The 18609-nt window shown below is 35.2% G+C and overlaps 2 protein-coding genes across 3 annotated transcripts; both read right to left on the reverse strand.

The window, feature by feature from the left end:
• Window positions 1–456: 456 nt before the first annotated feature.
• golga5 (golgin A5) lies at window positions 457–6068 on the reverse strand. 2 transcript variants are annotated; one of them, XM_043256218.1, is made up of 13 exons: window positions 5907–6068; window positions 4694–5326; window positions 3790–4005; window positions 3479–3698; window positions 3235–3358; window positions 2946–3149; window positions 2696–2863; window positions 2041–2169; window positions 1819–1917; window positions 1474–1696; window positions 1222–1327; window positions 1073–1136; window positions 457–984 (listed from the first exon to the last, which is right to left on the reverse strand). In XM_043256218.1, exons 2-13 carry the CDS (start codon window positions 5316–5318, stop codon window positions 904–906), a joined length of 2259 nt encoding a protein of 752 aa, XP_043112153.1. In that variant the 5' UTR covers window positions 5319–5326; window positions 5907–6068; the 3' UTR covers window positions 457–903. The 2 variants fall into 2 exon arrangements, with proteins under 2 accessions (XP_043112153.1, XP_043112152.1); XM_043256217.1 differs by having other exon boundaries at window positions 4694–5329.
• A 479-nt stretch (window positions 6069–6547) lies between these two features.
• Window positions 6548–18600, reverse strand: rtf1 (RTF1 homolog, Paf1/RNA polymerase II complex component). Its single transcript, XM_043255916.1, has 18 exons — window positions 18449–18600; window positions 16051–16161; window positions 13165–13315; window positions 12887–13091; window positions 12355–12472; window positions 12154–12265; window positions 11879–12020; window positions 11345–11522; window positions 11125–11207; window positions 10957–11044; window positions 10744–10851; window positions 10549–10626; window positions 10324–10445; window positions 9848–9905; window positions 9623–9700; window positions 8321–8419; window positions 8128–8242; window positions 6548–7704 (listed from the first exon to the last, which is right to left on the reverse strand). The coding sequence occupies exons 1-18, from the start codon at window positions 18530–18532 to the stop codon at window positions 7598–7600; spliced, it is 2037 nt and encodes a 678-aa protein (XP_043111851.1). The 5' UTR covers window positions 18533–18600; the 3' UTR covers window positions 6548–7597.
• Between the last annotated feature and the right edge of the window lie 9 nt (window positions 18601–18609).

Here is an 18609-nt window from a genome sequence, read left to right on the forward strand (position 1 = left end):
AACCGAAGCTTTTTTTGCGCCCCCCAGATGTAGTGGCGTGTCAAATATGAAATATATATATATATCATATTTTTTTAGCATTCCATTATTTCTCAAGCTGCAATTCAGCATATGATAACGTTTTCTGAAGGAAAATATAGTTTAGCCAACACAGCAATAAATACCTTTAGATTCATTAAAAATAAAAACAGTCATTTTATATTGCAATTATATTTACCCATGTTAGTTTTTACTGTATTTTAAAATAAAATGGCTTGGAGAGCATAAGAGAACATCAAAAATCTTACCAAACTTTTGAACAACATATAATCATGTATATATTTGCAATTATTATATGTTAAAAAAGTGTTTTTATTTTATTATATATTATAAAATATAAAATATATCTTCTACATTTTCCTCATTATCACTACTGAGTACTTCTAAAGATAGAGAGTCACAAAAGAAAAATTAAGATTATGTCCGTGTTAATATTTATTAAGAGAAATCTGCTTTACAGTGTGAGGAATACAATCTGTTATTTCCTGTAACAAAAATAGTCATGATTACATTTGCGTGAAAGATGAATAAAAGACAAAAGATTCTCATTTTGATAAAACCACACCTTTAAATTACACCTTAAATATTTCACTTTATACTGTTCTTAACACTCATGCCAAATTTCACTGAAAGCATTCAATCACATACGGGCAAAAAAAAGAAAAGCTGAACAAGGGGAAATGTCAGAGAAACAGAGTAACAGAGAGAGAGAAAAAAGAACTGCCCAACAGCATGTCTGTGCAAATTGAAAATGAATGCATAATAAGCCACTGTACAGCAGCCTGAAATTTCCCTAAGCTTAACCTTTATTAACCCTTACTAATCTCAAACAGGTTATTATGTGTTGTTACAGGTAGAATGCCTTTATCTCCCATCAGGATGATTGTGATGCATCTCTGGTGTGTATGTCAAAAGGACAATCATTACCCAAAGGTGTAGTAGTGCCTGGATAGAAAAACAAAGATTATGAAATATAAATAAAAACTTAACATTTTTTAACTTTAAGGTATTCCTTACTGTGTTGTGCACTCACCATATAAATAATAACAAAAACCCTGGCCATAGGGTAACGTCTGAGAAAGATTCCTAGACGTATACTGGAGGATAAGATAAAGACACATTTTAATATTATTGGGGCACTGTAACTGTACACACAAAAAGGATTTTCAGGAACTTAATTACCTGAAGCGGTCGATGGTGCTGGCTGCCTTACGAACCTTCCCATACACTCCTGTACCTGGTCCGTCTGCATCATTAAACAAGATTGGTGTGTTCCTCTGCCTAGCACCTATACACACAAAAACACAATCACACAAAATAATTTTACTAACATATGAAAAATTCTCTTGTTATTCTTACTTTGAATCGCTTTATTTTTAGCTAAAAATGTCTAAAATTGTCCGTCTAGAATTTCCAATCATGCAGTTCACTGACCTGGTCCTTCTATGGCAGCCATGTTAATGTGTGAGCCGCTGTTCTGACCACCCTGCAGACTCTTCAGCTGCTGTTCCAGCCTCTCCAGCTGAAAGACCAGAGAGTTCTTCTCTGTGCCAAGGGCCTCTAACATGGTCTGCTTCTGAATCAGTGTCTCTGTCAGCTGGTGCAAACGGCCCTCCAGCTCTGCCTGACTGCTGTTGCTCAGAGCCTTGTTGGTCAGCTAGCAGAGGAATTGCAAAAATCACCATGAATATTCAGAATCTAGGAGAAGGTGCACAGGTGCTTCTTTTAAATATATTTTATTATAAAACTATTAATTAATTGCTATTCCTACATGGGTACCTGGTTTCTAAGCTTCTGGATCTCATCTTCTCTGTCTTTGATGCGACCCTGAAGGGTGATTTTAGTGCGATGATGCTCTTCCTCAATGTACTGAAGTTCCTGCGTTAAAATGCATCAACATTTACTCATTATTCAGAGTATTGGTCTTTTTAAAATAAACAATGTAATGGATTGATCTCAAGTTTCCTTTTTTTTTTTTTTTACTTTCTTTCAGTCATATACCTGTTTAGATCTTTCCAGTTCTGCTTCTATTTCCTGTTTGGCTCTGATCTGCTGGCCATGTTGTTCCTGTACTTCTGCCACCTGTTCTCTCCAGTTTTCATTCTCTGTGAGTGCCTGTGTTTCCAGATCCTAAAAGACACATGAGGAAAATCAAATATGCAGTGTTTGTATTGGTGTTGCAGCTTATCATTGGTCCAATAATATATATATATAGAATGATTTTGCTAGAAATTAAAATGTAAGATTTTGTTAAAATTAAAGTGGACATTTTTAATCAAACTATTATCTGATGTTTTAAGCAAAAAAAGGATAGAAAAATGTAAGTAAATACATAAAATATAAAATATTATAACAAGGTAAAAGTAATTGTTATTTATTGGAGTGTAAATAAATAAATATAAATTAAATTTAAATTAAATATAAATATAAATTTGAGCTGTGGCAGTTTTACCACTTATGGTCTTTACTTTACTAAAAACTAAAGAAAACCTATACTTTTGTTTCTTCAGCGTTCAGTAATTTTAAAAAGGACACAAGAATATAAACATACAATATTTATACAATCAGAAGGCAAAAAAATATCAGGTTTTAGGCCATATCACCTGGCCTTTAACTCTACCTTGAGATGGTATATTTTGTAATCTTGCATTTGTACCTGTATCTCTGTTCGTAAGCTCTGTATTTGGGCCTGTAGCTTTTGAATCTCCTCTCTCTGCAGCTCTTTTTCATGACGGAGCTCTTCGAGTTCGACTCCAGCCCCAGCTCCCTCCAGCACCTCTAGACCCGAGCCTTCCTTCAGACTGCTGATCAGCTTCTCCTTAGACTGGAGGAACAACAACCGTGATCCTCCATACACTTATCAAACAGAGATAAAAAGTGACATGAAAATAAAGAAAGAACGAGACCTGTAATATGCGTGAGGCTTTGTTTTTGTAGTCTTGTAACTCTTGTTTGGTGTACTCTGCTGCGGATCGGGCGCTCTTGACTTGCTGAAGTAGTTCCTCAGCTCTTTGTTTCTCTTCTGTCACTCGGCGCTCTGAATTTGTTAATGACTCCGCTAATTGCTGACGCTCGGACTCTAACTTTGCCAGTCGTGTTGCAAACTCACTCTGAGAAAAATGTAATTAAGTTCACCAGATCCATCTTTTTAATTCATTCTGGTTCTGTTTGTTTCTATGACACCTGTTAACTCACCTGCATCTGTCTGTAGCTCTCCTGTTCTCTCTTCACTGCTGCTTCTGCGTCTCTTACTCTGTCCTGTAATGTCTGCAAAGCCTGAGACTGAAGACTGCTTCCCTCACTGTGATCCTGAAGAATCCTAACACATTAAAAAAAACAAAAGAGGCTGGATTATACAGATAAAAGAAGATATAGATCAGCTTGTTTCCAAATAAACAAAAAGTGCCCTTTTGCTTAATGAATTGTCAAAGAAACCCACCTGACCCTTTCGTTCTGTGCTTCCTCCAGGGCAGAGCTTCGGGACTTCAGTAGCTGATCTGCCTCATCCAGTCGTACTTTAAGGACTGCCAGCTGTCCATCTTTTGCAGACAGGGTTTCTGTGAGGTCATCAACCTGGGCCCTTAGCTCTCGAACCGTGCGGTCAACACGAGACTGGTCAGAGTTCCACTTTTCAGCACGAGCCCTGGAAACGTTTACCTCTACAAAAGTAGAGGAATTTAGACACAAACACATACACACAGACCTAAAAACACATTTATAGCATACAGTTCAACAGTCTCACTGGCTCACCCTCCTGCATGTTTTTGGCTCTCTGGATTAGAGAGGCCATTTCCTGGTTGAGAGAAGAGACTTCATTGCGTAAAAGCTGGTTCTCGAGACGAAGGTTGGAGATCACCTGCTCTTGGCCCTGTTGCTGCTGCTGAAGCTCTTGAGATGGGATCTCCAGTGCTGGCTGGGCCTCTGCGGGAACATCCAGCCCTGGATTCAAACCCTCATGAACATCAGCTGGAAAGAAGATATATAATAAGAAACTTCATAGAGGATGAACTACAGGTTATCAAAACATTAGTATAGGTGGGTGTCTTTGAGCACAATAATACTGTTAAATGCAAACTTTTGATCTTAAAAGATCTTAAAATGTATTTAAATCTTTCATATTAAAACACCATGATACATTTTAGCATTTAAGTCATTAATTTTTGTTTTTACATTAAATACGTATTTGACAAAATAGTTAATGGTATGCATGCCAATTTATTATTATTTTACTATTATTGCATTTGTTAAAATTTTTAATTATTTTTATTAGTAATTGTATTTATTTATTATTTTATTATGCAATGTAGTTTTATATTATTAGTTAAATTAGTTTTAGTTAACTTAGATTCAGTTATTTTATTACTTCACATCAAACTAAACAAAAATGAAAAAAATACTGTCTTGGCATCTAGCAGAATTAAATAATAAACAAGCTGCTGTTCAATCTTCACAGGCAATTTTTTTGGCAAACAAGAATTCAATAAATGCACTGAATTAAAATGTTAATTAAATGTAAAAAAAAAAAAAAAAAAAAAAAAAAAAAAGGCCAAGACAAAATAATATAAATATTTATCATTTTTTGGGAGTATGCACAATATGCAAAACATTTTCCTCTGTGATCAATGTAACAAAACAAATAATGTAAATTTTGTACCTTGGCTTTGGTCTTTGGAGCCATCCTCAGTTTTAACGCTGTGTGAGCTGTTTGAAAGAGAGCTGAGGCTGGAATTTCTAGAAAGGCCCTGTGTTGATGATGGGGTTGCAGTAACAGAGGGACCAACCTGCAGGTCACCAGCCACAGAAATAGGGGGCATCTGGGTCTGAACTGACCCCCCTGCTGGACCCAAAACCTTAGACACTGTTTCTCTTCTGACCTCCCTTCTTTCACTCTGCGGTGGGTCTGAACTATTCAAGAAGTCAAATAGCAAATCATCATTTACTTCTGGCTTTTTGGGTCGCACAAAGTTGGATGATGCCTTGCTGCTAGAACCCAAAGACATGGTGCTGGAAACATTAGCTGTAGCGGCCAAAACTGTGGCTTTAGATTTCTTTATGTTCCCAGCAGCTGCGGAGATGAAAGCTGAAGTTTCATGGGATGAGGAGGAGATGGAGTCCCCATGCAGTTCAGTGGAGCTGTACTGAATCGAATCTGTGGTGTCAGGGCTGTTGTAGGACAGGGAGGACTTGTGAGTGCTTTTTGTCAAAGCACTGGCTGCACCCTGGTCCACTTTATTTAGGAAGTCCTCTGCCTTCCCAGCAAGATCAACAAACCAAGACATCTTGAGGTCTTCTGGAAATGAAAGCATGCAGAGATGTTAAAGTGATGACATGATTGCTAGCCTGCCACCCCAGTTTCTAGCATTCATTAACTGCATTTAATTATTCATTTTTATTAGAACAACTGATCATTTAGAGACTAGAGAGACCAACACTGAAGAGTTTGTAGTATTTGACTTCTTCAATGCAAACACAAGCCCATCCCTTAAAGCATACTTCACATTCAGTTTTTAACCTCCTATTAATAAGCTTTAATGTTTATAGTATCAAGCATGGAAATACTTAACAATGTATTACACTAAGCATATTCTAACAATAATTATTTATCTGTAGTTGACATTTTTTGTAGTTGACAGTTTTCCCTGAAGTGTTTCTTTACATATTGTATGTAAAAGCATTTAACACGATGTATTTAAACAAAACGGAAATATTTCGATTACTATCTGCTACATTTCGTCTAGTTATCGATTAAATTACACTTGTTAATTTGTAATGTATATACGCTAAACATGACAGTACAGTGCTAAATATTACATGGTCAGCTTCACGTCTTCTGCCCAATAACTGCATATAAGGTCATATTTTTGTACCTGAAGGGGCTCTCGATATCTCAGAAAGCGGCAAATAAATCTTGCATGTGCATGTTTTGGAGGATATCAGGGCAAATTGTGTCTACTGATCCCTTGATCGCTTATCGGTGACTGTTTTTATCCTGGTACTCATCCTGATCCAGACCGACGTGGACCAGGAACTACACAAAGGACCCATAACAGTGCGCCCTACACGATGCCTGACTAAAAAAGGTTAAACGATGTTGCTGTGCCTGATTGTAATTGGGTCAGTAAAAATGTAAATAACGTAATCGCGCAGTAATTTTTCGTTGCCCTATTAAATGTTTGGTGACGTAAAAGATACACAAATAAACTTACAGTTTGATTTGATTTTAAATATATGTAATTAAATATATTTTCTAACACGTGATAGTTACTTAACGACACCATCATCCATTAATTCTTATAATTTTACAATGAATTGCGTGGTATAATTAGCAGGTTGTTGGATCTAAAATTGCTTAAATTGGAAAATCAAAATCAGGTAAATAAATGTTCTGCAAAACTGGAATGGACCAAATATTTCAATAAAAGTCATCTGTAAACTGTATAAAATGTAGTGTGTTTCATAATTAAAACAAAAAAAAGGCATTTGAATAGTAAATACACAAACACATGAATTATGAAACAGTTCCTCCTTTATTCAGCCGCACTCACTCAAGATCGCTTATTTACAAGGCATGCCACAACGATACAAGAACTGACTAAAAGACTTCAATAATTATTGATCATTAACACTTACATCAGCTCTGAGGGAGACAGAGGGGTATGGTAGGAGGAAAAAAAAAAAAGTAAAAAAAACAAACAAAAAAAAAAAAAAAAAAAAACAGTAAAAACAAAAAGATACATCAATTCTCAAAGTTCTCTTGTCCATGGCAGACATGTTTATTTATCATTGTCTTACATGAAACAAACATTTATATTTAGGGAGTGTGATGTCATTGTCAGACTCCCTCTGATTGGTTGGCCCCCTTCGGCCTCTAAACCAGCAAGCAGAGTTAAGCAGGACTGTCCTAACAACCCATTACGTATGGGTTGGAGGAAGAAAAGAAAATGCTTGTTCAAAAACTTCAGAGCGTTTTCAGGAGGAACGAGGGAGCGAGGGAGACCCAATCACATTATTGACAACTAATTACAACTTTCCAAAAAACCCAAGATTTGTGTTGTCTTTTTTTAATAGTGTCCTTTGAGATAGTCATTCACAAGCTTGGATATAAAAGGGCCGTTTCTGAGAGGGTCTGAGTGAGACAAAATATGCTGAATACACTGGTACGAAAAGGAGAATCAGAGGTAATGCATTTCTGTTCTCACGTCTGCACACGCCGTAAATAATGCAGAGGACTTTTCATCTCTTGAAAATTGGCCCTTTGCAGGAAAAGACCTGAAGGTTATCATTATTCATCAATATTTCCTCTTACAAACAGGTGAAACACACACTCACACAGACACACTCAGTCTTAAAGGTATGCACTTATTCCTTCTCTTTATCATACACTCTCTTTTTTTCTCTCTCTCTCTCTCTCTCTCTCACACACACACACACACACACACACACACACACACACACACTTTCCCAAACACACACACACACAGGGGTAGCCGCAGCTGTACACCTCCAGCACAGGTGTCCAATCATGCAGGAGAGGTTAAAAAAAAAAAAAAAACGTAGGTCAGATGAGTCCTCGTCTCTTCTTGTAGTCCTCCAGGTTGAGAGATCGGCGTGGTGCCCCATCTTTCACAGGTAATGCATTCGAACTCACTGCCAAAGACTTAGCTTCTGTGGATGATTGAAATAAATGCTTACATTTAAAGACATCAGATCACAGAATCAGAATCATATACACAACTGTTCATAGGTTAGGGATTTGTTTCTTTTAAACCATAATAGTTTAATAGATTCCTATTAGTACAAATCTATTATTAGTACAATGGTTCTCTTATAATATATTATAATTTACTCCTTTGACGGTAAAGCTGAATTTTCATCATTTCTTCATTCTTTAGTCACATCATCCTTCAGAAATCACTTTAATATGCTGATTTGATACTCAGTAAACAAACTTAAAATGTATCTTTTATAAAGAGGAAGTTCAAAAACAAAAAAAACGGAACATACAACAAACTATTTCTTCAAACAAAAAAATAAATAAATAAATTGTGCTAAAATCAAATATGGCTATTAGATCTGGGACAGACATACCAGCATTGGGAACCTGCAGGTCAATTTTGACATCAAAGTCATGAACTTTAAAAAGGTCCTCTGAGAGGTCACTGGTTGGCTTGGTAACATCTTTGTCTTTCTGGCTAGGCTGGCCCTGTATAATAAACAAATTAAGCAAGTGAATTCTGGGTCAGAACAGGCTCATGTTGCTGTGGGCGTTTGTTTGTGTTACCTGTTTATTAGCCTGCTGACTGCTGTCTTGGCCTGACCCAGAACCGTACTTCTGGTTGAGATGAGCCAAAATCGCAGCATGGACTGAGGGATCTCTCGCCTGAGAAAGAAAAGAAAAGAAAAGAAAAGACAGAAAGAAAGGGAAAGAAAGAAAGAAAGAAAGAAAGAAAGAAAGAAAGAAAGAAAGAAAGAAAGAGAGAAAGAAAGAAAGAAAGAAAGAAAAAGAAAGAAAGAAAGAAAGAAAGAAAAGAAAGAAAGAAAAGAAAGAGAGAAAGAAAGAAAGAAAGAAAGAAAGAAAGAAAGAAAGAAAGAAAGAAAGAAAGAAAGAAGAAGAAAGAAGGGAAAAAAGAAAAAAGAAAGAAAGAAAGAAAGAAGAAGAGAAAGGAAAGGGAAAAAAAGAAAGAAAGAAAGAAAGAAAGAAAGAAAGAAAGAAAGGAAAAAAAAAAGAAAAGAAAGAAAGAAAGAAAGGGAAGGAAGAAAGAGAGAAAGAAAGAAAGAGAGAAAGAGAGAAAGAAAGAAAGAAAGAGAAGAAGGGAAAGGAAAGGAAAAAAAGAAAGAAAGAAAGAAAGAAAGGGAGAAAGAAAGAAAGAAAGAAAGAAAGAAAGAAAGAAAGAAAGAAAGAAAGAAAGAAAGAAAGAAAGAAAGAAAGAAAGAGAGAAAGAGAAGAAAGGAAAGGAAAGGAAAAAAGAAAGAAAGAAAGAAAGAAAAGAAAGAAAGAAAGAAAGAAAGAAAGAAAGAAAGAAGAAAAAGGAAAGAAAGAAAGAGAAGAAAGAAAGAGAGAAAGAAAGAAAGAAAGAAAGAAAGAAAGAAAGAAAGAAAGAGAGAAAGAAAGAAAGAAAGAAAGAAAGAAAGAAAGAAAGAAAGAAAGAAAGAAAGAAAGAAAGAAAGAAAGAAAGAAAGAAAGAAAGGAAAGGAAAGAAAGAAAGAAAGAAAGAAAGAAAGAGAGAAAGAAAGAAAGAAAGAAAGAAAGAAAGAAAGAAAGAAAAAGAAAAAGAAAGAAAGAAAGAAAGAAAGAAAGAAAGAAAGAAAGAAAAAAAAGAAAGAAAGAAAGAAAGAGAGAAAGAAAGAAAGAAAGAAGAAAGAAAGAAAGAAAGAAAGAAAGAAAGAAAGAAAGAAAGAAAAGGAAAAGAAAGAAAGATAGAGAGAAAGAACGAGAGAGAGAGAAAAAGAAAGAAAGAAAGAAAGAAAGAACGAGAGAAAGAAAGAACGAGAGAAAGAAAGGAGAATTGATGACCAAAATGGCTAAAAAGGTATTATCTTAAAAGCAGAGGGAAACAGCAGAGCTGCTAGAAAGAAGCCTCACATTAGACACCATAGTTGGTTTACACTGTCGTCTGGTGAACGGGTCCATCTGCTGGTTCTTTGAGTTCTGACCCTCTGCCTGAAAAACAACCAAGACATTTCAGATTCTAGAATGTTCCTTCGGAGGGTAACTGCTCCCAAAAATTCATGAAAAAAATAAAAATAAATAATAGTAATAAAAATAAGAAGAAGAAGAAGAAGAAGAAGAAGAAGAAGAAAAACTTACCACCAATGCCTTCTCAGACTCCACAATATTCCAACTCCTATTCCTCTGGTTGATATAGCTATAAAAAAAAAAAAAAAAAAAAAAAAGAAAACGATTACGAAGAGGACAGGTAAGTAGTTTGGGTTTTGTTAAAGTCAAAATTAGAAATGTATTCAGCAAGGCCACACAAAACAGATAAAAAGTAACAAAATACAATTATAATTTAACAAAAATTATATTCTTTTCATATTTACTTATTTCAACACTGATAATGATTTTTTTTAGCACAAAATCAGCATATTACAATGATTTCTGAAGAATTATGTGACATTATGTGAAGCCTGCAGTAATGACTGCTAGACATTCAGCTTTGAATCACAGAAATAAACTGCATTTTGAAATGTATTTAAATTAAAAAAAAAAAAAAAAGGTTATTTAAAACTACCGAGTTGCTGTACAGTGAGCAATAGCAGTAGCAGTGTGTGTGTGTTTCTGACCTGATGGCAGAGATATTTTTGGTTCTCTGTCGGTCAAGCGCTTCTGCCCTCTCCTCAAGCTCATTCAACTGATCTTGCAGTACTTTCACCTTCTCTCCATCTCCACTCTCCTCAGCCATGGCCTGCACACATACGTTACACATGACATCACAAGTACGCACACAAACAGAAACACACCAAACAATCCAAAGAAAGACCAACATAGACCAAACTAATAATTACAACCTTCTCTTTAAGAAGCTGCGTTTTCTTCATGGCATAGTTTGGTGGTGCTTTTCGGAATCTGTCTTTTTCTTTGACAATCTGTATTTAAAAAATAATAATAAAAAAAAGAAAAATCACATTGTTACACGATAGAACTGACAAAAATCTATTTATCCTATGTTAAAGACAAAACAAAATGACATCACTGGGACGTACATCCTCAATGTCTTTGTCATTGAATTTGTAGTTGACCGCCTCCTTGATGGACTGCTCTTTTTTGGCGATCTCATCCAGAGTAGGAAGCTGCATTCCTGCTGACATCATCTATGGGCAGCAATAAGGTTACTACTGGTCATGCGCATCCCATAATGCTACGGGGTGGACAGTAGTTTTGCGAATAACCTTAAAATGCAACTACATGAAACTTACCGCCTCTTTCCATTTCATGAATTCGCTTTCAGTGAACTCCTGATTGGACACAAACTCAAGTCTGAAGACTCGCGTGTCATTTCCATGTCTGCAAACATGACACATTACATAAGAGAAGGAAGACTAAGATGTGTACATATTAGCAATTTTTTTTTTGTGCAAACGTACCGGAGCTGAAGGCCCTTATTTGTCCGTGTGGACCCCAACTGATAAACTTTAGCCGTCTCCACCACATCAATGATTTCAGCCACCTACAGACGTTCGTTTTACAAATTGTCCATCAATAACTCAGTATATTGCAGCTTGTATCTTAACATGTGTGCTTTCAGGTTGCAACCCGTTTGTGGTGTCACAAAAGCCGTTTATAACATAGACATTTTTCACTGACCCGATAAACAGGCTTGCTGCTGCTGTTTCCAATGCCAATTCGAACAAAACAACCAGTGACAGTTTTAGCAAAGAATGGCATGTGACACCAGCGCTCCAGCTTGTGTCGGGACAGCCGGATCCGATTCAGCTCATCTGGTAAAGACACTGGCTGGGACTTGGGCGGAGCCTCTTCTTTCCTAAAATATAGGTGCAAAGTTGATGTGAAGGACAAATAAAAAAACAAACAAAAAAAAACACTTTTTTCTTTTATACTGGCTTCCAAAGAAATTCAAAGATAACCTGAAACAGCATTTAGCTTTGCTATTACAGGAAAAAAAATTGCATTTTAAAAGATAATAATATTTCAGAATAGTGCTGTCAAATGATTAACTGCGATTTATTGCATCCAAAATAAAAGGTACTAGTTACATAATATGCTTTGTACTGTGAATATTTATTATATATATATAAATACAAACACATACAGTATATGGTCATTATATTTTGTTCCATTTTGTAACTGATAATTCACAATGTATTGTCTAATACTTACTCCTCCTCTTCATCAAAAGATGATGACCTTGAGCTGCGGTCACTCTTTACTGATGACTTGTCATCATCATCTTCCTCCTCCTCTTCATCATCTGAGTAGACCTCGCTTGTCTTTAGTGGCTGCCTTTTAGCAAGTAGTTCAGCTGAAAGGTCAGAGGTTACAGATCACACACTAGCAACTCTGGCTATGGAATACTAATTTTCTGTAAAGGACACTTTATTCTGCTTTGTTTTGTTTTGTTTTTGTAGTGATTCTTTTCAAGTAATTAAACATACCGGTTCTGTTTTTCCTTTTCTCTCTTTCTGCTTTCAGCTCTTCCATGGCCTGTGATTTCTTGTCCAGCTTCTCGTCTCTCTTGATGCGTCTCTCTTTGTTATGGGACATCACCTGCATGAAAAGACATATAAAACATGAATGTCACACCATATTTGTGTTTATATTTCATAAAAAACTAATTGGCTACACCGTTTACTTACCACCTGAGTGTCGGGGACCTGAGACTGTTTTCTTTTCTCTTGCTCCTCCTCCTGTTTCTTCTTCTTTTCTTCCTTTTCCTTCTTCTTCGCTGTCTTCAGTTTTTGCTTGATTTCAAACCTTATTGGGAGAAAAGCATTGGCTATTAATTGATAAGCACAGTTATTTTACTAATTATTTCAAATTTTCCATCATTCATAGATAGATTAAAATGATTTCTGCACAAGACATCCAGTATTGTTATTGTAAAAAAAATTAACACTATTAAAATCATTTTCAATTTTTCAAAACCCCCCCCCCAAAAAACAACAACAATCATACATAATTGCTAAAAGCTAAGCAAAAATTAAAATCGAAATATAAAAGGCTAATTCAAAATACTAGTAGCATATAAATAATCAAATAATACATAATACAACACTGTGGATATTGAAATAATTCATTATTAATTGAGATAACCCTTTTCTAAAAAACTGTTTAGGCTAATTTATCAGTTCTAGTTACCCAAGACATAAGCTTTAAAATGCTTCTCACCTCCTCTTAAGAACTTCTCTTTTCTCTATACGGTTGAACAGCTCCTGTTCTCTTTCTTTTTCTGTCATCTGCTCCAATCTGGCCCTATCCTCCTCATCCCCCATTAGATCATCTCCATAACCATCCCGGAAAACCTCATCCTCTGACGACGAGTCAGAATCTGAGCTGGAGGAAGAGCTGTTACTGTCCGAGTCCGACACCTCACCTTAAAAAAAAAGAACATTTTTACTGTTCCAGTTCCAGTGTTGCATTGAAAAACAGCATTAGAGAATCCTTACCCTCTTCTGGAGCCGAGCTCTCTGCTGAACTGTCTCCATTTGAGCTGCCGGACGAAGCCGCCTTGCCCTTTCTTTTCTTGACTGTGTTCTTCTTTTCAGGGCCTTTGCTGGGCTTCCCTTTTTTTTTGGTTTTAGTGCCTCCAACAGTCCACTAACAGATCAACAGAACACAATATTAACATTTAATTACACTAAACAAGTGGTTTTCAACCTGTGGGCCGCAGGCCCCCCAGTGGGCCGCAACGGTATTGCAGGGGGGGCCGCCAGTTATTATCAATAGAAATAATAATATTGCTAATGTACGTAAAAATGTGTAGTAATAATTAAATATCATAATTAATTAAAAATTAATGACCTATTATGCACATTTTCTGGTTATTCAACATTACCCGTTTATTCAATAAAGACAGTTAAAAGTCATGCTTCTGAGTACTCAGTTACTAACCCGACACAAATAACAGGTTCATTTAAATTTTTTTTGCAGTGGGCCGCGGAAACGTGTGTTTGGTTGTGTGGGCTGTGAGTTAAAAAAGGTTGGGAACCACTGCACTAAACCATTATAAAAGCATTTCAAATAAGCAACGGCACACACTTAACTCCACAAGACCTACAATGAAGACCTAAAATAACATCTGCATTTTAATATGCTTTATTAGTTAAGCAACTGCTATTTAAATGACCACAATAATATATGCATTTCTACAGGTTGTGGAACAAGTTTTTCCTCGATAAATCTTAATGGCAATACTTTTTTAAACTCTTGTGAATTGTAATCTCCTATTATTGCTGTAACATTTATAGCATTACTACATTAACAACCAGTAGTAAACAGTAAACAGTCTGGATATGGGTTAATGGGTAACGTCTTTGGAACAATGAATTATGAACCACTTGACATAAGAGAAGAAAAAAAATGAGCAAACTAATGAAACAAAAGGCATTATTTATTACCATGAATTAACAAAATACAATAGTGTATTTCTACATTTCTAACGAAGAGTATTTATAAATGTCTAAATTCTGCAAAAAAAAGATTGATTGTTTTGCAGAATTTATAAATTAATTGCTAATGCTGATAATTAATTGCATTAGCTAAAGATATCAAATTGATCCAAATTGTAAAGTGTTACTTCTAATAGGGCTCAATTATCATTTCAACTAAAAATAAGGGCTTAATCTCATCCCATGCATTGCAAAATTGCATAGTTGCATACCATAATGTATGCGAATAAAGAGCACAACAACAGAATAGTATGTCCAAATTCATAGTATGCAAAAAGTTCCCAGCGTGATTCTGAAATCAGGGTTTTTGCAGGTTTTATGAGGGTAGAACTTTTTAAAGGAAAATTTAAGGGGGGAAAAAAATTGAAGGCAAAATAATACATTATGTTCTCCATAATGTCTGGAGAGCCAATGAAGAGTTATATTTACAGCAATATGTCGAAGTAAAAAACAATTGTACTTTTTATTTTACATTTTAAATAAAGTATGTAAAGGGCTTGAATACCTCTGATTTAACCACTTAAATGTGGAAAAAACTTTTACATTCTGATCATATATATATATATATATATATACATATATATATATATATATATATATATATATATATATATATATATATATATATATATATATATATATATATATATATATATATAAAATGGTTTGATACATTCAAAATGACAAAGTAAAAATATCATTTTTGCGCTATGGAAACAACCGTTACCTTGGTGAATATACAATAATAACATGAACTGTTAATGAAACACAGAAACAGAATGCAAATAGAATGACTACCATACCATCATGCAAATCCTTTCCAGTAAAAAAAAAAAACGCAATTTCAATGGTGTGTTTTTTTGTGCTGTACTTTTATTTTATATTGCATAATCATATGGTTTCTGCACTGTAGTGAATTGCTATTGAAAAGTGCATGCTACGAATTTGATATAACATCTGACAGTACAGGATAGTTTGTTTTTTCTAAGGTGAGAGACTTTTTATTTAAAAAATTAAGAAACAAAGATAAAATAATGACAATGACATTAAGCCTACCAACATCTGTCGACTCCTGCTAAATCAGGAGTGATTATCCTCAGGCAATCTTTTTTCACTGCATCAATTATCAACTGCCATCGTGCTAGACTTTTAAAGTAAAAGTCGAGCATTAAAAAAAAAAAAAAAAAAAAACGTTTGAGAAATTCCTTTTTTTTGTCATATCGTTTCTATGCCCTAACCATTCTATGACCTAAACCATTTAACTTAACACAGAAAATATGGTTTCACTTCACTGTAAAATCCCTCATGAAAATGAATTCCATTATCATATGAATTAGATGTTAAGATCCATGGAAACCCTGAAAGTGTGCATTTAATGGACACAAACACTATCTCATAAGGCCAAGGGGGAGGATTTATGAATGCCAGTGAAGCAATGTAACTGATGCTGGCAAGGTCACATGACAATAACAACACTGCAGATTTAGTACCACTGAATTTCATAATACCCATATTGATAAGTATGATAAGTTTGTTCATATTCAAATGTAGTATCTACTAGACATTACATAATTCAGTCATAATTCACTGATAAATGATTTAGCAGACATCCTGGAATACCATTAGCCCTTAGGTAAACCACTGGATCTGTAGGTTCACTTGATGTAACTAATGCTGCAAAACTATGATGGTAATTTAGAGTGTAATCCTTTGTGAAGTAATGTGATAAAATTACATCCGATAAAACAGGCCAGTTGTGAGTATGGACAACTTTGACTGATCTCTAAACAGTTCAAGCAAATATTGCATATACAAAATCTCTAATTTCACTGAGACGATCTAAAAAAAACAGCACCAACATATAATAATAGAAAGGTTTTATACCTCATCATCACTGTCTGATGTCTCAGAGTCTGTGGAGGCGGCAGGTTTACTAACAGGCTCTTCCTGTTCATCAGAATCCACACGCTTTCTCTTGGCAAGAGACAGCAGCTCCTGCAAAAAGCAGAGGAAGATTGACAGTTACAATTCTTTTCAAGCTCCATTTTTTACTTATTGTACTTGCCAATTCCCCTTTTTTCCTGTTCATTAAACAAAAAAAACAAAACAAAAAAACTACAAGCTTTCATAATGGAACTTATTCTCCAGCAAAAAAATCTTGCTTTATGTTTATTGCAGAAATAATTCTGTACAGCTATTAAGCGAAACTAAAGCAGTTGTTCTATTATTTCAAATTAACCTGAATAGTGATATGCGAGTGTGACTGTCAGGGTGTCTGCTTATGTGCTAATTTTATCCTGAAGTACTAGAACACATAACACAGAGGGATTTGGGATAGCTATAATCCAACACTCTCAATAACAAACTAATATATGGCTAAACAGAATCTAACGCACAGACATATGTCAAACTTCACTGGGAGTGGGGTTTTCAGGCCATTATGACATGTGTTTGAGAGCAATGGTGTTTATTTAATGTGTTAGCATTCATAACATTTCAGCTTTTCACTTTTTGAAATTCTCTGCATATCATATGCATGCAATGTCAATTGCATGAAACTCAAAGAGTACTTGCATTTCTATATAGGTGTCAATAATAACACTGCTGTTAAGTGTTCGTGTTCTGTTTGTCTGCTAGCTGGCTCCTGCTATAATTTGTCAACATCATTGAAATGAAAACGAAAAAGACAGGTTGTTAAGGCGTGTACTAGAAAGTGCTGCCTATAGGGGGCGTATAATGGTTCAAATTCATTTGTTAACGATATGCCAGGGGATTTTAAAATAGGGCCCAGGGACCCAAGGAGGCAGAAAGGGAGTGCTAGGGAGTCAACTGTGTAAAAATGTAACATTAAAAAAAACGATAGAATGAAATTATAAAAGACTATAAGAAGTAACAATTTTCTTTTAAATACAAAAAACAAGTGTCTGATTTCAATGTTAAAATATTTACAAAAATTATTTAAAATATTTAAATAGAGAGGAAAAAATAAAACCGTACCGTACTATGATAATAAAAATAAGCCAATTTTTTTCTAAGTTATGTATTAGACATTAAAATCATTTTTATGCATTTATATATTTACAAAAAGATTTAATCTTGATACAAGAAACTATACAGATGCATTCCATATTTTATGATAGTGGCCCCTCACAAAAGCATGATGCACGAACACTTTTCACAAAAATTTGATGATGTGTTAAACGATCATCGGTATCAAATTACAAAAAAAAAAAAAAAAAAAAAACAACAACTATATAAAAAATGTTTAATGCTAACCCAAGGGTGGTTCTAATGCAGTGTCTAATGAAGGGATGGTAAATTTGACATTGTTCTCTCTTCTGACTGCCACAATCGGTCACAAATACACTATTGAGGAGTTTATATGAGCAAATGGGAATGCAAAAAATATATATGTTTGTTACCCATTCACTGCTCTTGAAGTTAACCCAACTATGATGATTTCTGCTGCTGAGAAACACAGAAATGTGAAAAGGTCCATTTTGTGGTCCATTTGCTAAAAGATTAGAAGTCCCTGTCACAGAGCAACTGAAATGTTAAAGTATCATTCCTTGTTATTTTTGATTATTAATTCAAAACTGAATATTTAAGGAAAGAAAGAAAAGCAAGTGATACTAACGCTTAAATTAACTGCAAAACTGTCACCTCTGACACTTAGCATACCTACATCTCAACGTTAAATCAGCTCAATTTAACTTAGATTTATTTATTTTTTTGCATGCAATCTTTAAAACTTTCGAGAAAGAAAATTTAAGTGAAAAAACTATTGCCAAATGGCCATTAGCCGTTTTCATCACATCATAAAACGCATCTGATTTAAACTCTGTCCCCATATTGTTATTTTCATGTATCATGTGACTTTTAACTGCCCAATTAAAAGGCTGCTCTTATGGAACGCGTTTTAGAATCTTCTGTCCGCTCTAGTCTCTCGTCATATTTCTACAGCTACAACCGAAATAGAAGTTTAGCCGCGGCGCTGTGACGTCATGGGGTAGAAAAGGTTCTAAACGCACGCGGCCACTTTTGTAAAGCCGAATTACCCGTGTGCTGCAGGCTGCAATAAAAAGCACGCCAAATATGTAAGATTCAGGTGTAATTATTTCAAAAGCAACGCGACGCCACAAGGCCCCTGCTAACCAGCTAGCTTTCCCACATCACTTAGCATGGGACTTCAACACACACATACTGTTCTGACACCTTAGTGCCTCAGAGATCGATAAACAGCGAGGTTTTTGGATCGCATTCACGTGAATGATATTCCTACCTGATCCAAATTATCATCGCTTGCACTATCCTCCGAGTCAGAGTCAATCACGACCCGACCTTTCCGTTTCTTTACATTCACCATGGTTAGCTGCCTGGCTCCCCTGTGTGTGTGTTTAAACAGCAGCGCCGCACTCCTCCACACAAAGGCGCTAGAGCTGC

This window comes from Puntigrus tetrazona, chromosome 13 (assembly GCF_018831695.1).
Source record: "Puntigrus tetrazona isolate hp1 chromosome 13, ASM1883169v1, whole genome shotgun sequence".
NCBI classification, from domain to species: domain Eukaryota; kingdom Metazoa; phylum Chordata; class Actinopteri; order Cypriniformes; family Cyprinidae; genus Puntigrus; species Puntigrus tetrazona.

Bases quoted from the DNA above. Each gene is read 5' to 3' on its own strand.
- golga5 (XM_043256218.1), bottom strand. From the start codon at position 5,318: ATGTCTTGGTTTGTTGATCTTGCTGGGAAGGCAGAGGACTTCCTAAAT. The intron at 1,918-2,040 runs GTATATGACTGA...ATTTTAACGCAG, and splicing joins AACTGGAAAGATCTAAACAG to GAACTTCAGTACATTGAGGA. The intron at 1,137-1,221 runs GTAATTAAGTTC...CTTATCCTCCAG, and splicing joins AGCACCATCGACCGCTTCAG to TATACGTCTAGGAATCTTTC.
- rtf1 (XM_043255916.1), bottom strand. From the start codon at position 18,532: ATGGTGAATGTAAAGAAACGGAAAGGTCGGGTCGTGATTGACTCTGAC. The intron at 12,266-12,354 runs GTAAGTAAACGG...CTTTTCATGCAG, and splicing joins AGGTCCCCGACACTCAGGTG to GTGATGTCCCATAACAAAGA. The intron at 11,523-11,878 runs GTAAGTATTAGA...CCTATATTTTAG, and splicing joins TCTTTTGATGAAGAGGAGGA to GAAAGAAGAGGCTCCGCCCA.